Below are 26,166 nucleotides of genomic sequence, written 5' to 3' on the forward strand. Positions count from 1 at the left end.
GTTACTTAGGGGGTAAGTTGGCACAGACGCCCACACACCCCATACCTCTCTCTCTCCAGACACTCTCCCACTAAAGGGACTTGGAGAGGGGGAGTTGTGGAGTGGCAGAAGGCCAGGAAATGCTAGGATCTGTTCCACAGCCATCTCACTTGACAGGCACTGGCTGTGTCTGGACTGGGGGGCAAGCGCTCTGATTTCTCTCTTTAATTACTGCAAATCGGAGGAGCTGCAGCCCATGCTAATGAAGCCACACCAATCAGCTGGGGCCTGGCGCTCCAAAGCAATCCTATGCACGAACAGAGCTGACACTCTGTGTGCCCGGCGCCACAGCCTCCCTGTGTGTCTCGCTGTCTCTCTGTCTGTCTGTCTGTCTCACAGCTCCAACAGATTTATAAGAGTAGTCTGCCCTCGAGCCAAACCAAGCAGCTACCTCATCCAAAGAAACCTCTGTGGATCCTTAATGAGACTGCTGCCACAGCTGTAGTAGTGCGGTACCAGCCGCCCGTTTGCCACGATCATCTCCCATCGCTTCAAACCACAACCTCTGACAACAACACAAAAGTATGGCTGATCATAAAAATCCGAAGGCAGAATTAATTATGATTTATGTCGAGATTCTGACGGCTCTGTAACGTAATAATACATTGACGGCTCATTATTGTAAATGCATATAATCAATCAAGTCCACTTTCACCCACAAACATAATTACACAGTATGGCTTTATGTGAAGCTGTGATGATGTCTTTTTTTCCCTTCCTTCTTCTGAGTGAAAATGTAATGAATAGTGACTGACATGTGTTTATAGACCTGGATTGCCTGCAAATCCGTTTGCCTTTTGTGGTTTTACAAATATGAAATGTAATTCCTTCTATTAGTTCTTGATGTTGATGAAGCTATGAAAAGTGACACTAATAAACCTGTCACTTTTCACAAACTAGTATTCTTCTGCCAAATTAGACCCACAGTGAAATACTTTTAGTTTGTTGTCAAATTTGACTATTTAAAATTTTTGTTTAGATTGAATGCACATAAATATGTGAGGTTTGGATGAAATTGGGGGAAACAATTTTTTACATAACAAATGTAATATAAAGCATTTGTCACTGAATGCACTACTACATGTAGGATTTAAACTGCAGGGATGTCTGTCTGGGCTTTTAGGGCCTATGATTCAGGCTTGTTGTACTTGCTGCAGCTCCTTTATATTCAACACAGATATCCACCTGCACATCACTGGGTGTTAGCTGCATTTGAGGATATTTTTTTCCGCTAACACCAACATGATGAGCATGTTTGTGAATTAAATAGGCGTCTTGTCAATGATATGAACATGGACATGACTGTGATATGTAAAGATATAATCTCATAACAGCATTATGCTTGCAGCCACACTATAGGCATCTGATCTTTGCCACACTGCTTTTTTTACCTTCACATGTACGCCAGCTTTGCGATGATTGCATCAGATATAGGGATGATAGACATAGTATATTGCAGCAAACACATATTAAAGAAATCTCTTCAGTTTGTGGCTAAAGGGCCCAATTAGTCTCAGTTATTGAACGCTGTCAGATTAACGGTTATTAGACTAAATTAAATAACGGGTGCAGATCCAGGTCCAAGGAAAAATCTAATTTCTTTCATTTCTGCAAGTTTACTTAAGTTTTGATTTGGTTGCTCTCCCGGAGAATTCTCTCCCAATTTGATTATTTTGAAGTTTTCAGGAAAAACTGAGGGATTAAGAAGAAAATACACCTATTTCTTAAGATAAATAAACCATTTAAAACCCACTGGTGTAATTAAAATGAGACGTTATTAGGCTGCAGGGCTCTGTTTGGAGATACATAAAGCAGTGAATTTTTTTTGTAGTTTTTTATGAATTTATACAAGTTAAAACATCTGTTTTGAGGAAGGGCATTTTTACATATACGTACACATACATTATATGTCACAAAAGTAGCCTACACATATACCCTCTCAAGTCAAGGTCATCACATTAATGACCATAACAGCTCATCATACTATCTATTGGACCTTGCCATGCAGAAAGTAACCAGTAGTTACAGCAGGATCCACCATTACAGTCAATTAAAGTCAATAAAAGATTATATGACAGTTGATTACATTTAATTTACTGAGAGCAAAGTGTTTTCTGGATTGTGCGCTCACTGAGCAATAATTAATCTACTGCCTCACATCAGCCCCAAACTCAAAATGTTTTGTTTGCTAAAAACGACAGCTATGACTAATTTATACATCAGGATAAACGTATGATGGCAGTATATTCTGAAATATGTCATTTTAATTAAATATCACACTTATCACCTAGGATAATTATAATCAATTAGTGTAAGGATTACTGCTAGGATTGCTCCTTCACAGCCTCACTACCATTATATTGTAATTTTTTCTGGAAATAAGCTGTCGATTTCAGCAGAAAAAAACTCAACTCAGCGCTGAATAAGTCGATACTTCTTCTTACTGCATTTAGAACAACTAAACCATACGATACTCTGGACTGAATTTAGTCAAACAATACTATATGATGATGAATACCCTGATATTTTTTGTGACGTTATATATAAAAATTACCATGGGCGACCCGAGCGGTTTGCCTGCAGCTATGTCTTTGCCTGCTGCTGTGGATGCTAAGGTGCCAGATGCGCTAGGCAAGTAGCCGCATGATAAATGGCAGAAGGTGAGTAGCTCTGCGGCCGCGACCGGGAGCACCCTGCCCCTGCTTCCCGCTGCCGTTCCCAATCCCTTGGCATGCGGCGTGTCAGGCCAAATGGGAGCCACATCCCCCTTCAACGCTGACATTTAAAACCTCTGCCATGCTATCCAGCTGTGGACACCACAGGTCCCCCTCACCCACCCACTACCCTCTTCCTCCCCCAGGCACCCAGCACTCAACCCTACTGCTGCTGCTGCCAAACACCTGTCAACAAAATGACCATAAACAGCCAGAGCTTTTGTTCAAACAAGCGGGGTGTTGTTTACAATGAAAGTGCAGAACAAAGTCATACCTGTAGATCTACCTTATGCTTTAACAAGGGGACAGATTACCACTATTCATCAATAGTGGGCAAAACATAGACCGGTGAGACCAGCCTGATTTAGCAAGATTCAAATTAGCTTCTCCCTCCCAGATAAGTCTGGCCTTTCTCCAATCTCCGTGAGGAGGAGCCGGTCAAACTAATGACCGAGCCAACCAGGGCACTCATTCTGACTTTACATTCGTCCCTTAGTAGAAGGCAGCTGCTGATTGGATCATGTAGTAGTCGTCAATCTAGCCTCCAGTCAAACCGGGCCATCTCCACTTTCTGTCCGAGACTAGATTGACGACTACATGAACCAATTAGGGGCTAAATTCCACTTAGTGATGAACGTTAGGTCTGAACAGCCCAGTCATTTATTATTTTAAAATAACCAGGTAATCTATTACGGCATTATTCTGTGCACATCTTGATCACACTGTTTTAAAAAGCTAATTAGGACAACAAGTTCAATCCTTGAATAGATGTTCATGTTAGGGACCTCACTGATATATTTTTTTCTTTTCCATCGTGTTATATCTTTAGTTTAGGTTATTAGCAGTCTATACCAGGTAGTGCACGGATTAAACAGTAGCATAGAAATCACCAGTGGAAGTTGAGTTCACTGATCACCACCTTTTGAATTTACTGTTCTAGAGATGGAAGAGAAGCAGCCGGTTGTCTGATCAGTCTCTAGCTGCAGTCGAGAGGGTCATTATTTCTTCTTGAAATATGCCAAGCAGGTCATCCCGCACCCGCATGGATGGCATTGGAGCCATTAAGTCTGCTTTGAGAGTGGTGGAGGTATCCAACAGTCAAATTTGGTTTTATTTGTGGTTCACTGCACCACGAAACCCAGAGTGTGGGCGAGATTGAGAATATTCGAAAACAGCTTAGCTAAATTTGCCAACAGCTCTAGAGCCCTATGTACAGTAGGCCTACCACGTTTATTCCAATCACACAAATACTGCGCATGTATATGAATTATACAGGATTCATTTATGTTGCTATAGCCTACTCTTACTGTAACTGTGTATTTTTCTCTGAAACTGCAGACAGCATGTCATGGTGTAAACGCTGCACACCTACTATCATCAAAACAAAAAACAAGTGATTTTGTTCTCAAAAATCCAAACCAAGAGTGAACATCAGGTTCTGTGTCATAATGTCAGAGCTCAAGCTCAAAGGCTCCTCTTTCTGTCTCTCTGTCTAGAGTGAACATTTCCTACTGACGTTTAACATCATAAAGCCACAGTAGAAGAGGCAGAATTTGAATATCCCCCACTGGCAATGGCCAGGACTATCCAATATTAAAAGCAGCCACTCAACAGGACATCTTGCATTTTGAGAATTATAATTTCAGCTACAGGTATAAAGGAAAAAATGAAACTCTACTTCTTGAATTTAATTAGACTTTTTAATTATAATGACACATTGAACTATTTTCATAATTGATTGATTGTTTTAGTAATTTTTAAGCTAAGATGCCAGACATATTATGGTAATTTGAATATGTTTTTGTTTTGAACTCATTGTTGAATAAACAAGCAGATTTTCTGAAATTATAAAAACAAAATAATAAATAGCAAAAAGGAATGCCATCAGTAATGGAAATAATCATTTATGGCAGCCGACAACATACAGTAAGAAAGCAGGCCTGAAACCGGAGACCTTCAAGCTTTGAAATAACAGTTCAAACCAGTGAACTACTGCACTGCCCTTATTATAGTGAGAAATGCAGAAACTCACTGAGTGGAGAAGAATGAATGTTTGAGGCACTGTACATCATACATTGAGGATTTATAACAGCATAAGAGTTTTCATCAGTTAAGTCTTTCTAAATTTCCTCAGCACCACCAAGGCCACCATGGCCTTGAGCTTCTCTTTTCATGAGTAGGCTACACCAGAAAAAAAACCTGTTTTATGTAATGCCTTACAAAAGGCGGAGGAATTGCCCTTCCACAAGCGGAATCAACTACACACAGTAAGCGTAGCTCTCTCTATGACAAAGACAGCGGAACATATAAAGAAGAAAAAGGTAGTGGAGTAAACACTTTACATTCTGACACTCATTAAAGTCCGCCCTTACCCTGGGGGAAAGCACACGTCATGATATACAGAGAGGCAAATACCAAACTGCATGGCATGGTATCAAAGGCATTTCTGCAGTCCAAAGGTCAGGTGATGGTAAAAGGTTGCTGAGAGACGGAACTGCCGAACGGTCTTTCATCAGTGGTAGGCAGCTGGAGTCTCCACAGAGGCAGTGTTACTCTGGGCTGCAGGCACAGTGGGGCTGCTCCAATATGACATTTCACATTCAGATCTGCCACAGTAATGGCATTTTAGCCACTTTTAAACGAGCCAGATTCGGCTTCCTGCACTGTTGACATTTTTTTAGGCCTCAATTTTTTCATTGTTTGGGTTTTTTCTGTGTCTGAAGCAGATCAGATGAGGAAAAGGCAATTGAGGAGCCAGTTTGGAATTGATTAGCTGCTACAACTACACACACAAGTACACACATGTACGGACTATACAAGGATGGGTAGAAAATGTACCCTGCAGTGCAACCAAGCCACTTTCATTTCCTCTAAGGAGCCATGCACACTTAAGTGGGAATAAGAGATCTCGAAATTGACATAAAAATATATTTTTCTCATCTTGTGATTTTTAGAAAAAACATGGCTTGAGAAACCAACATGGGTGAAGATGTTTTGAAGTAAAGCGTGCCGCTACAAAATCAATTTGTACAACTCTTATTACAGTTAGTTATTTATTTCAACCCATGTGTCTGCCTCTTCTCTCTGCTAGGAAATGGTCAGTTTGGTTTTCCTTTGAAGTCCCCTCTGAAATTATTGTCCCAATTGCTGCAGGGAATTGCATTCGCTGATGGCTGCACATGGTATGCGTCGCTAAGCGATACACGCTACAGTTTTCAGGCTTTGTTAGATTAAAGGAAAAGCAAAATGCGCTGATATTGCCTGATAGCCATGCGCATAATACAAAAACTCTGGAAATAAATATTCATGAAAAAGTGTTGCAGCAAAACAAAATGCTAATTTAAAGTCATCATCCTTGAACCAGAAGTTATTGGATCCTATTGAGTGCATTAAGGCTGACTGTGCACATGTAGCATTTGTTGCTCAAGTTTCCATTGCATTGTTTTTTTTTACGTGTTGCTGGGGTGACCAAATAAACAGTAACGTTTGCCCCTATCCAAACTTACTTGTCTACATCACAGAAAGAAGCATAATTTATATCCAAACCAAGGCTATAAACATAAACACCAATTTAGCATGTACAAATGATAATACTCAAGACCTGATGCATTTGTTTTTGAAAGCCCAGCAGATCATTTTCAAAGAGATGTGCCCTTGCATTAATTATTGCATGATATTGGAAAGGAATCCATTGGGAGGGGGTCATCATTACATGTGACCTTTTCTCTGAGATGAGTTTTGCCTCTGTGCCTGTGCACTTTGTTCTTTGATTAGAAATATAATGTGAGCTTTTCGACCATCATAGAATAGCGCTGGCATTCTCCCAATGTCCCTCTAGATTGCCACCTGATGGAATTACTGCTCATTTCACTGGTAAAGCTCCCACTTTGTAGCAAGAGTAAGAATTTGAATAGAAAAGGAGTGAGTTGGGCACACATAGACATATGTCATGGGACTGCAAAAATACAAAAAAAGCTTAACTTAAGGCCTATAAAGACCATTATGGACAAATACCATGACCTGACAGACAATAATATCGTTATGTAACGTTTGTGCACGCATCTACACAAACTGCTAACATGTGCACGGTGCTGAGACCCCCTGCCTGCCATACATGATTTACATTTTAGTGGTTGACGTGGAGCGCAGGGGATTCTGTGTTTTATAAGTGCCTCTTCACATAAGCAGTTTGCCGGAGTTATCTCGAAAACATTAGACCGCCCTGTCAAAATGTCAATGAATCTCAATTTAGCCAGCAAGTTAATCACAACAACAACATTACTGTTGGTTCTTTACAGATATGCAGCTTTAAATGTTTTATAGGTCATTATGCATTTGTTGAAACTGTTCGAGGTAATTCAGTAGGTACGATCAGGAATATTTGACAGTGGAAAAGAACATGATGATTTGAAGCCGGTGCTACATCAGGCAACATTTTTCCAGCTTTCTGTCTGGGTGAAGTAGTGTAGTCTCAGCTGTCAGAACCAGTTTCTTCTTTCAATTAAAAATAAAATCTCTATATATATTTTATATTTAAATCCAGAGGAAAGCTCTTGCACACTCATATCAGTGTTGATCTTTATTTTCAGACCAAGCTTTCGCTCATTAAGACCTTGATTAGGGCAATATTAGTAGAGGCATATTTAACCTCTGAAAATATTTCTAGAGATTAAATGTCCCCCTCGTGTGCATTAAGTAAGATTTAAATGTCATTAACTCGATTCTCCAGCACACTATTATTTAATATATTTTTTTAAGCATTGTTATAAATCCATCCTTTGGCCTCACATGCAGTATGTATTGGATTTGTCAGAGGATATTCGGTGTGGCTTTTTGTGACCAACCATAGCAATCCCTTTCAAAAACATGCCCCTCCCTAAAAAAAGAAGAAAAAAATCTTTCTCAGCCTTCCTTTTATTCCCTCGCTTCCCCTCTCTCCCCCTGCTCCCCACTGGTACCAGCCATGCTGTGTGTATGGCTGCCAGCGAGAGCAACCCTTTTGCTTGGTGCCTGGATGCTGTCTCCAGCTTGAGGTGTGTGGGGGGGTGGGCTGACTCACCCCCCTCCCTCCCCCCCACTGCACGGAAGAAGAAACACGGGGTGAGATGCACAGTCACACAGCTTTTGTGCCTTTTAGGAACGATGCTAGGCGAGGAGAAACTTGAGGTCTGCTGCAACTCTCGGCTCTTTTAAATCAAGTCTGAAGACTTTTCTGTTTCCATTTTAACCTGCAATTTTATTGTATTTAAATGTTCTATTTCTATTCATTAGCTTTTAAATGTTTTATTTCTATTCATTTTTCTAATGTGTATTATGTATTTTAATCTTGCCCCTGTAAAGCACTTTGAATGGCCTTGTGTCTGAATTGTGCTATATAAATAAACTTGCCTTGCCTTGCCTAAAGTGTGTTACATTCTGCCTGGGCTTATTTCCACACAAGTGTCTGATAACAGCGTGGATATATGGATTAATATGTATGCTTTTCAATGCAGTGTGAATACGGACAGTGGTGCCGGGATGCTGCGGAAGCTGCAAAACAGGCCACATCGAACATGAATTTCTTTCCACTTCACTTCCCCCCCTCACCCGCATGGTTTTTCACACATTTACAGTGCTCACAAATTGCTGTGAGAGGACCTCCATTTGCCTTTCGGGTTTCCACAAGAGTACACCTCTTCCACTTGGGAAACAGCTGTTAATATGAAGGATACTCAAAAAATACATTGCTTATGCCCCACACATACCTGCATCCCAAACAAACAAAAAAATCCCTACAAAGTAGCCATTTTTCCGTTATTTTTTTCTCTTTAGGGAAGCTGACTACCCTGCAATCTATAATGGAGTAGATATTGCTCGGACCTATTGATTGATGTCTCCTTCCCCCCACTTTGACATTTGCTTATCCTCGTCCGCATCTACCGCTATTGACGTTCGCTCTATCTGGACATCTTCCTAAGCTGTTTTGTCATTTGTCACCTCTTAAATAAAAACGGATGAAGGGGGGAGTTGTCAGTGATAAGACTTAATGATAGAAACCACGTTGATGGTTTCATACATGAGGGAAGGAGTGCCGTCTGTGGAAAGCATAGTTCCGGGCTTAATTTCCCTGCACTATACCTCTTATGTAAGCCACTGAGTATATTTATATTTTTGTTGCCACTAATGGAGACCCATTCTGCAACCTCTAGTGTGCATGCATTCACTCATAACTGTGGTCAATTTACTGCAAATTTACAGAGAGCAGGCTTTTGGTTTAACACCTTTTAAACTAATGTGTTTAAAGAGCCCACTCCACAGGCCCTCCTGTGGAAAGCTACTATTTTCCTCCAACTTAGCCTCAACTCTCCACTTTTTGGATACAAACTGGTGAGATCAACATGCCGGCATTAAAGCTACTGCTAATAAAAACACCCGCCAAGTGAGCTTCCACATTTTTAAGGCTTTGCCAGCTCCTTATTTGTAGTACAGTAAATTCATCAGATCCTTAACATGCATTTCTACAAACCAAGTCTGGTGAAGATTTTCTCCCCATGAGGTAGAAGACAGATTTTTCCGTTTTCTCCCTCCCTCTTCCAAACTATCCCTCCCTCACCCTGGCTCCTGCAGAGAGGCTATTATTGCAGCTAATTATCTACAAATAGGCCCAATATGACAAACACAGCCCTGTACCAGTGCTGGCTTAAGCGCAGGAATCAGCCCGAGTGGGAATAAAAGAATGAAAAGGAGGCGAGGAGAGGCAGACAAAGAACAGGACAAGAGTCACAGGGAAGGGAAAAAAAGAAAAGTGAATCAGAGATAATTGAGAAGAACGTGATAAAGACACAATGCAGGAACGAGATGAGAGAAAATGCGCTCGCTAAAAAAGATATAAGTGGTAGGCAGATGGGCAAAGAAAGGCAGTGACACCAAAAGGGAGCCAGCGTAGACGGGGACTAACACAGGAAAATGATCTTGTCTATACAGTGTGTGACGGTTGTTGCCTATGGCAACCGTCCTCCGATTCACAGGCCACATCCATTTGGCTCCCAGCATGCCTCATGATCAGGGCAGCTCAGGGGTCTAAGGCTGTCTGTCTCATTTCCATAGAGAAACTCATTTACCAGGCAAGCATGGAGGGCTATGATGCATCAATAGGTGCTTGATTAGATCCTTACCGCAGATACATATGAATATTTATCAGTGTTGAATGAATACACATTTACTCTCCTTTCATCTGGATCATCCTGAGTGTCCTTCCTGCTTGCCTCTTAATTTTTTCCAATGAATATGTCACAGGAGCATCAGAGCTCCCGACAGAGTGACAGCACTCAAGGTAATCTGGTTATTGTTGCTCTGCGGCGACGATCAACACTTACTTTTAAGTTTTTACACAAAATGCATCAGGCTTTTGTCTTGTGTTGTGTTTTTCTTTGCCATGGTGACGACAGCTCTTAGATACCTAAAGGAAATGAATATTGGGGGGGAAGCTAATCAAAGCAACGCAACTTGAAAGGATGTGTGCTCGGAATTCATTGCTGCTGCAGATTAGTGTTTGGCTGCGTAAAAACTGAAGCTGCAGGTGTGATAAGAATGCCAAGTTGGAATCACAGGAGTTATTCTTGTCCCACGAGCCCAAACACAGTAGATGTACAAACGATCCCAAGCACAAGCACTCCCACACTCTCAGTCTTTTGCCTTTCTCTTTTTTTTTACGACACACAGAAGCTGAAGAAACGATATATCTTTAGAGATTTGATAACTTACGTCACTAACTCCGGCCTCCACTATCTTCAGGCCCGTCTCCTTCTCCAGGAGCTGCTTCTCTTGGACTGCACAGGGAGACAAAAGCAGAGGAGGTGTTGATTATGAGCAGTGGGTGATACAGTAGCAGACTCTTCCGTTCCTAAAGGCAAACAAGTGGTCAGTGAAAGTGAGAATGATGGGATGAATGTAACAGCGTGAGTCAGATGTCAAACTGCTCACTAACCTCTCCCCCCACGCAAATGAAGAAAAATCTTTTGTCAAGAGGAAAAGAAGAACAATCTTCAGGGTACCACAGCAAGAACCCTGAAATGAGTCTTTGGTGGTTAAGTGGTTAGTGATAGGTAAAGTCCTACAGTCATCCTATTGGCTCTGTGAGGTTGCACTTGAGCACGGTGGTACTTTAAGCTAAATGCCATAGGCAGTTCAAAATGCTCATAATGACAATGCTAACATGCTGTAGTTGGATTCATAGTTGACACAAGGGCTTAACGGGTAGTTTTGATTTATTGTTCAGTGTCGGATTGCACTCTTTAATAACACCAGTGCAACACTAGACGGATGTATCGTTACATGATCAGATCGTATCACGCTTGAATTATATTCCCCACCGTAAATGCGTTTTACATTCTTTCAGTCACTTTGTGGTACAAGTGATGGTGGGAAGGGCCGTCGGGACTTTTCTATGCTGTTGTTGGGTTTAGCATAGTGTAACTTCATGTGGCTTTGGTGTTATTGGACAATTTCAATTGGCCTTTTTTTCCTCCAATGTCTATATGGACCAAACACAGTACGTTCCCCCATGGACGTTGTGTGACTGCAATAGCCCTGATTGTGTAGTAAAGTCTCATAAGAATGGGCACATCAGCCTATGGCGTAACTGTGCCAGACGTATAAATTAAGCTTAAGCAGGTATAACGCTAACCATTATAGTTTAGCATGTTAGTGTGCTTATATTTTCTAATTGGCACTAAACACAAAGTACCTAATTATGTTGCTAGTTGTTGAGTCATTTCACTCCACACCTGATGGTGTCGCTAGAAGAAAAGTCCAAATCCTTGGGCTTCATCCATAAGTATATGTTTATGGCCGCGTCAGACCAACAGACGATTATGAGACCGCAGATGAAGTGCTTGTAGACTCACAGCACACAATAACTTGAGCTCCTGCCTTTGTTCTTTCAGTAATTAATACACCACCCGAGTTAGATCCTCAGATCTATTGATCTAATCAACTATGGCAAGCTATTTCCAACGCTTTGTTCACAAAAGATATTCTCATGCAAATCAAACTAAAGTGAGGCAAACATTAAATATCCAGCGTTCAAGATCACACATTTCGCCGGCTATTTCCCCCATCTTGTGTTCATTGCCCCTTCCTCACTTTGATGGAGACATCTATACTGAAAAACAAAATCAAAGGGGCCTTAATAGATTACGCCAAATTACAGTATAGAGTGAAACAAAAAAAAATGGAGCTTCATTTTAATTGAGTTTGTTAGCATGTGAATGTGATTTTAAAGAGAGGAAGAGGTCCTTTAAATCCCATTTCCCCCAGATGAAGGCTATGCAAATGACCCTGAAGAGCTGAACCCCACCTCACACTCCAAATTCGGCAAGGGCCTGTTTAATTAGTATTTTAATCTGTCCCAATGATTCCACTCAGTCCACAATGTATGCAGCATTCCATCTTATTAAGCACGTTACTTTTAGGATAATCATCCATCTCCCTGGCTGCTCCCCTGTTCTCTCTGTCTGGTTATTAAAGATCCTGCAAACATTGATCATTCTATCAGCTCATCAACGTGGCAGCAAAGGGGACGTCTTGTACTTTTTGGTGTCGGCCAAGGTTTTCCAAAAGATTGTCCAAAAACGTGATAAAGGACTCAGTTCTGAAGGTCAGCTTTACATTCAAAGTCTTTAAATAATAAGAATGCCACATACAGTAAAGATGGTAGACGAGAGGAAAAAAAAGGGAAAATCCTCTGCCATTAGTGAGAGGAGGAAAGTCAGTCGGCAAATGCCTTACTTTCTTTAATTCCAAGTTGCCACCCCCTGTATTTAGTCAGACGTATTGGATCTCTATATAGCTACAGTACCTGCGTAGTCCTGGTGCTATTTAGGAAAGAGGGGGTAATGAGCGAGGTAATTGGGCCCAGCTGGGTTCGGTCGTAGGTGGTGGTGGGGGGGAAAAGGCGAAACTGCTAAAAGGTCACACAATGTTTTGGTCCTAATGAGGACCCCTCTTGGGTTGAGTTAAACTACTAGAGATTAGCCTGGAATCAACACACAGTGGCGCGCTGCACACGTCACTCTCACACCGTGGCTGCAGCAACCGGGTTTTGACTGACAAGCTGACATTAACTTACGGTGAAAACTAAAGAAGCCTGAAGGTCAGTGTTTACTGGCGAATCAAAGCTTTGAGGACTCTCCAATCAACCTGAGCAAAAGGACAGTCCCACAACAGCCACTTTAAATGTAAATACAATGTACTTGCCAAGCTCATTAACCGGTAACTGGATAGATCTGGGGCTGAAGTGAGAATCCAGGCCGATGGATTGCTTGTTCTGTCACCCACTGTACAGATAACTGCCTACAGCGTCTCTTTTTAGTGGCCCCTTATATTAACCTCCCACCGTAGCTCACTCTCTTTCTCTTTTTCTCTCTCTCTCTCACATACACACACACACACATACACACGCACACGCTTCAAATTAGCCACCAAATACTCCTGACAGACTGTGGAAAAGAGATGTCAGGTCTCATTTCAGAGAGCCTCCTTCGGCCTTTTTAATAGGCATTGTCTGAGTCTATCTAGTGCCATCTCTAATATCCAGATTGGATTCCTGCTACTCATTTGATTTTCTGGGCATCCGAGTCACATTTTGCCATGTCATCTGATGCAAAAAGGCATTTTTTCACGTGTAGAAGTGTTCTAAATGTTCATTTTAATTTCTGATACTGCTTATAAGGTGATCCTTTTTTGAGCAGTTGCCATTCAATGTGTATATCAATTTCTTTCAACAAGATCACCCATCAAAAATATGTCCAAAGGATAGGACTACAGTCTTTTTTTTTTTACAAGCGACTAAGAGCAGCCACAGTGACTTTTAACTTTACTGTGGCCCTGAACTCACTTTTATTTTCTTTATTCTTTGTGAAAATTGTTTTCGGCTGCACTTCAAACAGATACCCCTGCTGTAAACGATAGCACTTTTAGTAAAGCATAATCATTATCACCAATATCCACCACTGGTGTCTCTAAATCAACCAGGAGCGAAACCTTATGGGTTATTACTTTAAATGTGATGTTTTGAAGTAAGCAAATTCCCAAAGAATACTGTTCAATACACTGTATACTAATATAATACAGACACATAAAATACCTCTGAATTATCCCTGCTGCAAAAAGTTTAAAATTACACTTTGTGTTTCTGCATATTAGAAATGCACTATGCGCTTTTAATTGAAAAAAGACGAGTATCCATGTTAAGCAATGTGAACACTCCACGCCAGGTGAACAAGAAGAACACTTGATCAAAAGTCATCAAGGACTTGTTGAAAAGGCCATTTTAATCATCGACCCTAAAGAACGCTTTAAAACATCTTAGACAAGAGTGCTAATAAACTGATATACAGGAAAAACACACAAGCACACATTTAGGCTTGATTTTATGTGACCTTTAAATTGCTCTGTAGCATACACGCTCAACACAAATGATCATGTGGAGGGATATCATTTGATTAAAATTGTTGCTTCTCTCCACCATATGCTGCAAACCGAAGCAATCGTGCACCGCTCATCATAGATTCTAATAGCAATTCAGAACTGATTATCATGAAGTCATCAGAGCTTAAAGTCATGAATATATATATTCATTTTTCTGATAGACGACAGGGTTGTTATTGTTGAAAAGCAATATAAATTCAACATTGGGAGACAAATCGCAGACTCTAGGCTGTAAGTATTTCAACAGCACTGTCACATGTAATGTTTGCCTCTTTGGCCAAATGGGGGGGAGGGGTATAGTCGACAAAATGCATATTTCACCAGCCTCTGATTGATCTGTTAATATTGAATAACATCCACATCCATTTCACATCTATCCTCCCCACCTCCCTCCCTCAGTTCCCCAGGTCGTCTATTCACCACTTCCATCTCTCCATCCGTCACTCCAACCAAACAAAATGAAAGTGTTTATTGCGGAGGAGGGCTGACGCTCACGCCTCTCCACAGCCGTTGGCCTTATCAGCAGGCAATCGCTCCGATATTAAAGCTGCCATTCCGCCCATCACTTTCCCCCTTGCACATATGATGGCTGTCTCTACCTATCCGAGTGGAGAGAGGGGCAGGAGAGAGAGAGAGATGCACCTGATCCCCCTCTGACAGATAAGATCCACGGCAACTAATTTTTTTCAGTCAAAATCCATAGGCGGGAAACAAAAACAATAATATTCTATCTATCGCAAGTCGGCGTATGAGGAACCACAGGGCTGACTTCCGAGCAGCAGCATATATTCATTACATGTTGTATGATATATATAACATGGATGTGACCCCTTTACATCTGGCTTCAGCATGCTGATGCTTATCAAAATGTAAATCCATTCAGAGATATTGTTGTAGCTAATAAAAGGCGTGTTTTTTTTATCCCCCTTTTTTTTCTTTTTTCATTTGCAGTATTAGCTTGCAGGAAATAGAAAGGATGGACGCAAACACACTAATATAGAAAGACTTCTACATGAGCTTTTTTTTAAGGGTAAGGATAAATAATCTGTAGATAACCTAACCAATAACTAATAACTAATATCTGCTTCTCTCTGCACACAGACCCACTCCTCTCCACTGTCTCTTCTCGTTCATGAGTATCAATTGTTATTCTGCTCCTTGGCTTCTATGAATCAAGAAAGCAAATCAAGGGACCCGCACCTCTGAGAAAACCTACAAATGAAACAAAGGGACAAGATATATATATATATATATATATATATATATATATATATATATATATATATATATATATATATATATATATACACACACACACACACACACACACACACACACACACACACACACACACACACACACACACACACACACACACACACACACACACACACTCACTGGCCACTTTAATAGGTACAGCGGTTCATTTTCTTGTTAATACATACAACTAATCAGCCAATCACATGTCAGCAACTCAATGCATTTAGGCATGTAGACCTGGACGGGACAACTTATTGAGGTTGAAACCGAGCAACAGAATGGGTAAGAAAGGGGTTTTAAGTGACTTTGAACATGGCAATGTTGAGGGTGTCAGGAGGGATGGTATGAGTATTTCAGAAACTGCTGATATACTGGGATTTTCACTCTAAACCATCTCTAGGGTTTACAGAGAATGGTCCGAAAAAGAAAAGATATCCAGTGAGCGGCATTTGTGTGGACGTAAAATGCCTTGTTGAAGTCAGAGGTCAGTGGAGGATGGGCATTCTGGTTCGAGATGATAGAAAGGCACCAGTATCTCAAATAACCACTCGTTACAACCAGGGTATGCAGAATACCATCTCTGAACACAAAACACAACCAACCTTGAAGCAGATGGGCTACAGCAACAGAAGACCCCAGCGGGTGCCACTCCTGTCAGCTAAAAACAGGAAAATGAGGCTACAATCCTCACAGGATCCCCAATATTGGACAATAGAAGATTGAAAATCATGCCTGGTCTGATTAGTCTTGATTTCAGTTGCGACATTCAGATGGCAGGTTCAGAATTTGGCGTAAACAACATGAAAGTATGGATCCATCCTGCCGTGCACCATCAACCATGACACGTTCAAAGTCACTCAAACCCCCTTTCTTCCCCATTCTGATGCTCGGTTTGACTTCAGTACATTGTCTTGACCGCATCTAAATGCATAAATGCATTACATTTCTGCCATGTGATTGGCTGATTAGCTTTTTGTTTTTGTAAGCCATTGAACAGGTGTACCTATTAAAGTGGCCGGTGAATGTGTATATATATATATATATATATATATATATATATATATATACATATATATATATATATATATATATATATATATATATATATATATAGTTGGGGATATATATATATATTTAGTTGGGGAATAAATTAGTTGATCAGATTATCTTGATTATTGAGTCAATGATTCAAAATTGCCGTTAACTCAATATCTTTGGGGTTTTGGACTGTTGTTCGGATCAAACAAGCAACATTGAATAGGCCTATGTCAACTTGGGTTTGAGAAATTGTGATGAGGATATTCTCTTTCTTTCTTTTTACTATTTTCTTACACTCTATAATCTGCAGATTAACCCTACGAAAAGACGTGTTTGTTACAGTCCATATTTAGTTCCCAATTGTATTTAAATAAGAAAAGTAGCAAAACTACACATTAGGAGCCTGGGTCCAGTGAATGTTTGCTTGATAAATTATTTGAAAAGATTAAATATTCAAACAAAATAAAAAATTGTGTTGATTCATTTCATATTGATTGTCTAATCATGTTAGCACAGATTAATATATCTTGTTGCAACATTATGACCCTCTACCCACTCTCTCCTTTTTAATAATGGTTGCTTATAAGAATGATCAGTTAGAAATCTAATATAATGAGATATTTTTTAATAAAACGGATGAACTGAATTGCTTAAAGGTACATATAGATTAACAATAAATTAAGCTGAATAGAAAGCAAACAATCGTCTCACTCTCTCTTTCAATATACCCAACATGACGATAGCCATGACATCATTTGGCTCTAATGTCCAATCAGGCCTGCCAATCATAAAGCACCATGTCTGTCACATGGACCGTGCTGTGAACAGCAGTGTGCCCTGGCTGGCTCACTGTTTATTCACCCTGATCGATCGTTTCCTGTGGCTTAAGCCATCAGTGCTCCCAAACAAACCAACTGCTGTTATTCAGCCTAAATCAACACACTGCAAAGCTTCAACCATTTTTAACAGAACACACTGAACTCTCCTGCAAAATGTTTCCTTTAACATGCCAAGACTGGTTGTCTGGTTAACACATAACATAGATGATATCAAAAGACAGTAGAAAAGGAGATGAAGTGTGCTCATGTAACAGCTATGGGCCGGGGCAATCAGCATGCACCTTGCGTCCGCTGCAGAACCTGTCACGGCCTTTGGTATCAAAAACATTACAGGACCCTTCCTCCTTCAAACAGAAGCCACATGACACATTTATAATTGCACCCTCTCTTATTAGAAGGGCCCTTTCAAAGAATAATACACCTGGATGAGCCTTCTACTGCACATGGGCAGTTGTTAAAGTGAACGCACGCAAGTACACACACACACACACACACACACACACACACACGAGCACATGATATCTGTTTCTTTGCCGCCTGGTTGATTAATAGATTGTGGCTGCTCTGACACTCTGTGTAGAAGAGGCATTTTGCCTTTGATAGATGCTGACACCAATTCTTCACGGACTGCAGGAGATGGGGGAACAGAAGCAGCAGCGGCAAATGACTTGGATGGCGGGCAGCTCCAGATGTGGGCGGAAACCTCACGGATGTCACCGCACATTCTCGTCGGGACGCGTTTACATCGTTTAGGCTCCCGTCCAGAGATCACAATCAGCAGATGTGTGGCACATGAGACGAGAATCACATCTGACAATGGCTCAAAAAGAAACGGAGAGGTTTCATAGGTTTGAGGAATTCAGCGATTCATGAGGTAAAACAATGCACTTCTGAAACAATCAGGGGTCATCACGTCCAAGTCCAGCATGCTGCAGACTGAGCTGCTGGCTCTTTGGATGACCTTTTGTTATAAAACGCCAGACACGGCATGAACAACATTCGCTGCAGTCTTCAGGGAAGCTTCAACATGTGAAAAGTATTTCTGCCGCCACCACAACAAGTCTTCTAAAATATACAGCGTTTTGTAAGAAAAATGTGCGTGTGCTAGATGAAAAACCTCACTCAAAGGTCGTTCCTTGGGTAAAAATATATATGGTGGCGAGTTAAGATAGTTGCTCCTTGTAAATGATGCTCCTTTTTTACACTAGACGTGTGTGATACAAGATGAAAACATCTGGAAGTCTGCCACTGTCTGCAGGGAGCCTACTGGGGAAATGCTTATTGGAGGAAGAGATGGCGAAGCTGACACACACACACACACACACACACACACACACACACACACACACACACACACACACTCCGCTGCTGCTTCCCCACTGAGGGAACTCTGACAGAGGCAGCCCTACCTGTCACTGTGGCAGCAATTATCCTGCAGGCTCTCTCCACGGACCGTCTCCTGCAGGTCTCCACATTACTAACCACATCACTGAGCACACACATACTGAGTATGCACACTGACGCACAGGAGGGCGCACTGCACACCCACCAGTACACATACTGTACATATTCATAGACACACACACACACAAATGGATGGTTGTGCTTTTCAGCCACGATTCGCTCTCCACAAGCTAATGGCTCGAACGAATCGTAATGATGTGTTGGCGCAGACATCCTGCTCAAGCCAGGAGAAACACACATCATTATGTGGATGTGGGCGCTCATGCAGGCAAGCACACATACCTCTTCTGTTATAGATAAATGCGTTATCACAGATGAGACTGCTAAGAAGTCGGCAAAAATACACACTATAAAAAACCTAAATAAATCAATAAATATGCTAAAGCTGTCGTAAGGCTTGGGAGGACTTTTAAAACGTAGAAGGCAGCATTAACACGAGGCCCGGATATGAGCTCCACTGAGCCAAGACATAATAAGTCATTTTGGGGCAGCAGCGAGCTCTTCCCGAGGAAAGAATTGATCTGTTTCATTCTGGTTCATTGGAGCTCAGAACCAGGACCAACGTCTAGCAGAGTCTCAGGAACAGGCTTGATTGTACGGAGCTGTGAAGGGTGATTAAAAAAAAAATATATATGACCTCATTAACGCAGATTTGTTCCGACTGTCATTAGGAATCACAAACGCCATCACTCAAGTCAGGAGTATGAGGGAGAGGATGAGAGCCGGGGTGAAGTGTGTATAGGGTGGGGGCGAGGGTGGGCCCGGGCTCTGACGGTAATCAAGTGGATTTGATCTGAAAAACAGGATTCATCATCAAAGAATCTATAGATAACAGAGAACATCCACACATGCAGTCCTGTTATCCAAAGCACACATTGAGTTTCAAGGACACAAGATTTGCGCGTGCGACCCGAAGACAATTACCACCGTGACATATTAAATTGTTACCGTGTCGAATCTGACAAAACGTGATCTCCAGCTGTGAAACCGACACACAAGACAGAGATTTTCAGTGGGGAACCGCAACTACAAGCCTACATTCATATCATACAACCACCTACATTTCCTGAAACTCTTATATATTGGTTCCCTGTACAGAAATGACTTGGTGGTGTCTGCTGCATTTATCTGCCATAACACACTCATTTTAACAATCCCAAAATGTAATTTACTCGTGCAAGCTGACAAGAATCAATACTTCTTCAACTGTTGCAAACACAATACCTTGTAAACAATATAAGACATCCTATGACAGGCTTTACCTACAGTATGTAGCAATAATACATCGGCCATTGCTAACTTTGACTACTGGTCCAAAAACTATATAAATGTTCTATCACATCAGACACAGACATGTAGGAAGAAATACAACTTTAAAGATACATAAATAGCAGTAGATTCATTTTTCGATAATCGAAATATAATTTAACGGATTAATCACTGAAGCTTCTTTTTACTTATTACAAAGTGATTCCAAAATGATAACTGTTGCTTAATGATTCTCTTTTTATTGCAATATAAAGGACGGCACCCTAAATGAATCGATGTGAATCAGTCAGATGCCACCATTTTCTAACACAATCCCTAATCCAAAATGGATCCTAAATCAGACCCACACCGTGTTAATGTGGTCCTGACAGTGAGTATAAACTCATCAAAACAACCATACAAAAATAAGCATAAAACATATGTGAACCCGACTTGTGTTTTGTCCTTTTTCAAACATTTTCAGCCTCCCAGTTCCAGCTAAGCATCCTGAGCGTGTAGATTGAATTTTCCGAGGCTCTTTTTTTTTTTAAAGTATCACTGGGGTATTCAAGATGCTTTCAAGCTGAATAAGGTTAATGTCAAAGCCAGCAGATTTGCTGTCAGGGACCTTTAAGTCAATCCCTCCAACCAGGTCTGCAAATGTTAGTACCGTGGACTTATTTCAATCAGAGTGGATACAGTTACCTAGAGCCTCTCTCTCTGCTCATCCACAGATCACAGTGTTAATCTCACCCCGCATTGCTTTTTTTCCCTGTGTACAGCTGGGGAGTGGTGGGTGTCAAATGAGAATGTAACACAACCGTCTCATGCAGGTGTCAAAATGACAAATATGACATTTCCCTTCGGAGATTATATTAGCTCTGATATAATTTCGTATTCAGCACGCCTGATGTGTCACCGCCGGGCTCTTTTTTTATATTATTTTTATTATTATTACTACTTTGCTTCAGGACAAAATTTGATAATCATTATTATAAGTCTGAAGCAGAGGAGCTGCGACGAAAGGCAAAACGCAGAGGAATGAATTCAGGATGGGGTGCAATTTAAAAAAAATAAATCAAAATACACTGTGTGACTAGTGTGCTTGCTATAGTACCTAAGTCCACCCCTTCTGAATCAATCATCTTGCTAAAGAGTTTCTCAAACAACTCTCCTTTTAAAAGTGAAGCACAGATGGATGATTAAATCTATACACCACAAAAGCGCCAACATATGTTTTTTTTCCAGAAGGAATTTCCAAAAAACTGCTATATGTTCCTGATTCTCCTGATATTAAACTGTGGAGTAGTTAGTTAGAGTGGAAAGACGAGGCTGTATAAGCGCAGCATCCCTGTCTTTTTAAGGACACCTGTTGGGCTGCATGGCTCATCTCCTCCTCATTTAGCCGTCTGTCTCAGGGCTCCGTGGGGCTGATTACCACGACGGGCTGATTCCAGTCGCACTGCTTATCAGTCTAATTAGAGCCCCTGGCAGGTGACTTGAAGGGAGTGGAGTGTCTTAAGGATGTTCAGGCACCACCATTTTGCACAGGCATGCTGGCTGCTACAGGTAACAAGGAAGACGTCTGGACAAAAACGCATGTATTTCTTGGGGGGCCTTTCTGGGGGGACAGGGTGTGCCTTGAGGAGATTTAAAGGTGGAGTCAGCAATGTTGGAGAATGCCTGTTGTCAAAATTACTTTTTGTCAAAATCCGTGATTATCTCCTCACATCTGCTACCTGTCCACACTGAAAGAAAAAACTATTGTCAATACACAGCCTAGGCTCTATAAACTGGTAAGTTGATATATGGTGGGCCCCCTTTGTTTACAGAGATATTCACTGATTTTTACAAAGTTGTTTTGACAACAAGCGTCCAACAGAATCACTGATACCACCTTTAAAAGTATTTAGCATCACAGTCATGTTCAAAAGAAAGCGTTCAAGTGGTGACAACAAGGCAAGTTGAAAGAGGCGACATCTTGACTTACGTCCTCTGGTAAAAGTGTCACCTGTCGAAAAAGACGAGAGACTTTGTGGTTCTGTGGAGAGTGTTTCAACAGATAGAAAATGGAGGATGAACTAAAAGCTACATTTAAGAGCTGAAAAATAAAGAATCCAACAGAAAAGCAGAGAAAGAAACGGAGGACAAAAAAAAGGTGAAAGGCAGAAGGCGGAAAGAATTGGAGAAGAGTTGAAGACAGAAGAGGAAGCTGCAGGAGGCGAAACAAGTTTTCCAGGTAGTGTATCAGTCACCGGTAAAGGTCACTAGTGTGCTGTTGGCACATCCAGGTGCTAATGTAACACCTCTCACACCTTGCCTCTGTCTGTCTGCCTGCAGGTTGGTGGGCAGAGAGACTGTTGTTTGTGCTAGAATAATATGCTGTAATCCCCTGTCTCAGATGTGGCTTTAACACAGGTAATTGGACTTGGAGTGTGAGGAGGCCTGAGGCTAGACACACACACAAACACACACACACACACACCCTGCTGTGAAACACACAGACAGCTAGTCTGATTTCAAATCAGATTTGAAATTCTCAATCAAGAATGTTTTAGTTAGCTTCTCTCTGTTTTAAACAGCAACTCTTCCTGGGGTCTCCAATATTTCATATAGCAATATAATGAAGTAGGCTATTATTATAGTTTGGCTGTAGAGACGTTTGTTTCTTTGTCAAGTGCAGCTATTTCTGCATGTGGACATGGCATGTAGGAGCTACGAGCAAAAGTATAAAGAGCTTGAATGGTGAATTTCTTTTTTTTATCCTTACCAAATCCAAAAATACAAGCGAAAAAGTGTAAAGAATTGATTAAAGTTAGTCAGCTCTGACAAAAGCAGCAAATGTTAGCATAGTAGCAACTAGCAACTGGGCATTACTTAGCCTACGATGCCTGCGGAGCATTTCATTTTTCAACAGCTACAAAATGCCTACACATATCTAACTTGTGTCAATGTGAAAATTAGAAGTGTCATCCTCAACATCAAATCAGTTTTTGACGAGTTTTGCATCTTCCTACACCCCCACTGCACACCATGATTGCTTCTGCTGGTGAGAAATGAGAAGCCCAATGTTTTTTTTTAATTGCCAACATTATTATTGTAAACTGTATAATTTAATAATTTGCAAGAATAAAAAGCTTGACAGGCATATTATCAACAATAACCAAGAGCTTAGCAAAAAGGAAAATTAAAAATACATTATTTATAATAGTCCACACTATCTTCAGACCAGACGTAGGCTAAATGTTTATCCTTTCAATCTACGCAAAGATCCAGCTGTAGGTATTTTTTGTATGCTCACTTTCCTCCTGGATACATGCTGATCATATATATAGTATATATATATATAGAGTGGGTGTTCCTTTAAAGAGCAACTTGCAGGTTAAAAAAAAAACTAAATTGATTCATAACCTACCCTGGATATGCCCATTCAAAAAGAGTATGGAGGATTTTATATGTTTTTCAAAACACAAGTATGTAAATTCTGAGAGAAAAGTGGCGTTTTTGAGCTACGCTGCTAAAAAGTTCACAACATTCGAATACGTCACGGGAGGGACTCGTGAGAACCTGACCGAACCTAACAGCCTCAACCAATGCACAGTAGTAGGTAGTAGTTAATTGAACTGTTGTCATTTAGTGTGTTCCTTTTTGTTCTGTAGTTTTACATAGTATATTTTAAAGTAATGGAGAAGTACTGTGTACTCCAGCCTTTGAGGAAAAGTAGTCCACGGTGTCTGTAAAACAGTAAATAAGCCGCGCTAGCTAGCTTTGAGCCACCGGGTGTGTTTAGACGTGAAGAGACGGAACTACATCACTGCCTCAGCCCCCTCCCTCCCTCACGAAACACACGGTGGTTTGCCGATCATTTTAGACAGGACAGGAGGCTTATTGTGCGACACGGTAAAGTTGAGGAGGGGATACCCATACACCACCAGGACCTGCGGTGGTTTAATAAACAGCTGAGCTGCTTCACAATTTTCTCCGGAGCCGCAGCAGTTTCTGGACTGACGGTCACGGACACACGGTCGGACACAGACCTAGGTTCTAGCTAGAGCCTACAGGACACGGACGGAGCCATCAGAGATTCATACCACGGAAACTATGAACTGTAAGTCTTGTTTGCTAATATTTTTAAACTTCCAAAGTTAGTCGGCATAATAATTTCAATGATGAGAAGCAACGTGTGGTTATAATTTATTGCAGGCAGTATAGCCACTAGCTAACAAGTCATAACCCATGATCATAACAGCTAATGTTCGTTAGCGTCTTCTTTTAAAGGATGTACCGTTTTATAAGGCATTTGGTCACTTTTGAGGATGTTAATAATGAACTGTTAACCTCAAATAAGAAGGCTGACCAAATAATCCTTCCGTTAATCAGTTAAAATAATACTGGCGCTAGCCGGGGAAATATGAGTCAGCTGACTACTGGTGTCTTGATGCAAAAATAATAATCAAGACACGCTACTCCGTGGCTGTATGTCTGCTTTTCTGGCACATCGGCACCTTCATACAAACTAGTTTTACATCAGGATGTAATGTTAGCATGTGTCGAGCCCAGAAAGAGCATTGTCTGTCTAAGTAGTGGCACGTATTCTGCTCAGCACGTCTCAACGTCAACAGACATGTTATCGTTTCTGAATAAAAACAAGTAGACAAGCGTCCCATTATGCAAAGGAAAACAATTGTTAAATTGTGCAGCTCCATCGTGTATAAATCATATTTTATATCTGTTTTTCCAGCCCGAAAAAAACAAATTTTAAAAGACACTAATGACATGATAACCCCCATGAAGAGAATGAATTGCAGGGCTGTCATAATTAGTTTTTAGCTTTGTGTTCTTAATCAACTCGAACCTACATGTATATTGTAATTTTATAATCCTTAATTTTAATGGCTATGGCACACAGACAATATGGTTTACAAATGTTAATATGTTGTCTGGTCTTTTGGGATTTCAACATCTGAACGGCACAATCTGCTTTTCCACACTCATCTAGGCTGTCCTGCACAAGACCTGCACAAGTGTCTGGGATTTCCATCCTGTCAGGGAGAAGCCATTGTACAGTGAGCAGCTACAGTCAGTCCTAACTATTATCTGTCATGTGTTTACTATAACATCACTAATGGGATCTAACAATTGTTTCCGTCCCCAGTGTATGCATTGCTGAGGGAAGGACACTCCAGATAACTGAAGACTTCACTGCTCCTGCTGCCTTGAGAAGATCTCCGAAGATGGAGCAGCGTGGAACTCACCTGGCAGTCACAGCACATCAGTCTGACTCTACACTCAACACACAATTTGCTTTCAGTATTTAGATTGTGATTATTATAAATCTAGACAAAGTCAGATCATACTCAATTCATAATCATATTGATTGCAGTAAATGAGGTGACATACTCAGTCATGTTTATTTGTTTGACATATTAAAAAGCTAGGGGAGATTTTGATTAAATATGGTAAACAGTTGGGCTACAGACCAAGGACTAAGTTTTATGTTTTGTTTTATAAAGTCTTGTTCTGGCACATGCCAGAGCATTGTGGATATTTTGATCATTTTCTCTTAATACAATAACACTATACACAACTTTACTTGGAGGTATGCAATTGTGAGTGCATTCTAGTTTTAAACTGGTTGATTTATATGTTTCATTGTGACCATACGTATAAGTAAATCCACAAATATTTTAAAAAGTCCCAATCTTGTGATTTGTTGGTGCGGTAAGCTTTTACTAAACATTTGTACTGCTTTGATGTGATAACTGCAAATCGTAAATATAATTGATATAGGACATTTATTAGTCTTGCTTTAGCAGTATGCAGACCTACTTATTGATGCAGCACGTGATCTGAATTAACATGTTCTTAACTGCATAAAATGTTATGGTGTGACACTTTGTGATTGTGATTAATTAAAGTCATCACTGAAATGAGGTTATATGAGCTTTGTATATACCCTGTTCTTCTGGACACAACACATGAGGTAAGATGTAGGCTATAGCAGAACTGCCTGGGGATAGGCACACTAGTTAAACCTGATAATCTAATTATAATTTTCTGATACAAGTAGGGCCTAGTGATAATATCACATGGAA

At 40.8% G+C, this 26,166-nt stretch overlaps 1 protein-coding gene across 1 annotated transcript in view; it reads right to left on the reverse strand.

Moving 5' to 3' along the window:
* Positions 1-26,166, reverse strand: part of ptprn2 (protein tyrosine phosphatase receptor type N2) — a gene marked incomplete at both ends in the record, with an annotated part of 124,488 nt that overhangs the window by 38,898 nt on the left and 59,424 nt on the right. Inside the window, one exon of the mRNA XM_080050201.1 lies at positions 10,497-10,561. Within this exon, the coding sequence (XP_079906327.1) occupies positions 10,497-10,561 (65 nt within the window). The remainder of the gene's footprint in view (positions 1-10,496; positions 10,562-26,166) is intronic.

This window comes from Ammodytes marinus (genome assembly GCF_949987685.1).
Source record: "Ammodytes marinus genome assembly, chromosome: 21".
NCBI classification, from domain to species: Eukaryota; Metazoa; Chordata; class Actinopteri; order Uranoscopiformes; family Ammodytidae; genus Ammodytes; species Ammodytes marinus.